Genomic DNA, 1,413 nt, shown 5'->3' on the forward strand with positions numbered 1-1,413 from the left:
TTAGTGTCCAGTTGATCAATAGGAAAACTAGTAAAAAAAAAGATCACCACATCGGAAAGCCTGCTCTAATGCAGAGGTGGCCACTAGTACGGGTTTGACTGCACTTACTGTTAGTGTTAGCCGGCCAATGTTGTAGAAGTCTTGCGACAAACAATACGTATCCAACAATTTTGTAACGCCCGTCGCGAAGCCTGCGTTCATGGCTAGCAGAGCCACCAGGGACCACTTTCTTTCGCTCGAACACAATCTCAGAATCTGTCGCTGTCAGTTTCCCCGCGATCTCTCCCTAACATGGAAACACTCGCCCTGTCCGGCAGCACGATCCAAACACGTCGTTCAACTCTTGGGTCTGAAAAATACAGTCTCCATTTTTCTCCCTCTCTCTCGCGTGACGTTTGTGGGAGAATATTTTACAGTTACACCAACGTCAGGCCGTTCCGTGGGGAATCCAGAAGCTCCCTCGGGCACACGATCACCTCGGTTTTCGCGCGTTCTTCTCTCTTCTTGAGATGACGCTTCTTCATGTTTCTGTCCAGCTTCTTGGCGCTTTCTCTTAAGTTTTGTACCGACTGCTGCAAGACTCGTCTAGCTCGCTCTTCCTCCTCCTTAGCTTCCGGCCCCTCGTCCTCAGTCTCCTTGATTTCGTCGAAGGTGATGGGCTGCGTCTTGAAGCGGGCCGAACGAGCCCGTCGGTTTCTGAGCCGCTCCGACTTGGACTGCTTGGCGGGGGCAGGCGCGATCGGCTCCGCCGGTTTCACCAACGGGAACCCCTCGCTCGGGCTGAACCTCGGCAGCCTCTCCTGGAACCGAGCGCACGACAGGTCCTGGAAGTTGGGAGACGACGACGACGACGACATGTCGTGAGCAGCGGCCGCCATCTTGAATCAGACGATAATTTGTGTTGAACTTGTTTACAGGCTGGCTACTGCTGACTTAAGAGCTCTCAGTCAGCAGACTGCGCGCGGCTGTTCGGTAGTGAGTCTGCCCGAGTGCCATTCCCTTAAACGCTCTGTATGTGGAGAATCCCCCGCGAGTTACGACACGGCTAGAGTTTCAGGCCGCAGAGCTTCAGCATACCAGGCCGCTCGGCGAATGGGCGGGGATAATTTTAGCAACCGGAAGCACGGGGCTGGGGACATACGTCATAAAAGGGCCCGAGTTTGAAGTTGTGACCCGAACCGAACTCTCGTGGCTTAGATATCGATTTTGTTTTAATCTCCAAGCAGAGGTTAGGTTTCGGCTGTTTTTTGACGATTATTAGGCATTTTATCGGGATTTTCTATTTTGTACCGTTTTGTTGTTTCTCGGTCGCTAAAAACGCATTAAAAACGTGCGAGAATTTTTTATTACCTTTGCCAAGAAGGTTATGTTTTCGGTGGTACTTATGTAGTCATGTTGATGTTCATGGACAGC

General features: G+C 51.5%; 1 protein-coding gene across 1 annotated transcript; it reads right to left on the reverse strand.

Moving 5' to 3' along the window:
- Window positions 1-377: 377 nt before the first annotated feature.
- On the reverse strand, window positions 378-1,160 carry LOC118407316 (uncharacterized protein C11orf96 homolog). Its single transcript, XM_035807778.1, has one exon. It carries the CDS (start codon window positions 876-878, stop codon window positions 417-419), a length of 462 nt encoding a protein of 153 aa, XP_035663671.1. The 5' UTR covers window positions 879-1,160; the 3' UTR covers window positions 378-416.
- Between the last annotated feature and the right edge of the window lie 253 nt (window positions 1,161-1,413).

The sequence above is a fragment of the Branchiostoma floridae genome, unplaced genomic scaffold, assembly GCF_000003815.2.
Source record: "Branchiostoma floridae strain S238N-H82 unplaced genomic scaffold, Bfl_VNyyK Sc7u5tJ_1285, whole genome shotgun sequence".
Taxonomy (NCBI): Eukaryota; Metazoa; Chordata; class Leptocardii; order Amphioxiformes; family Branchiostomatidae; genus Branchiostoma; species Branchiostoma floridae.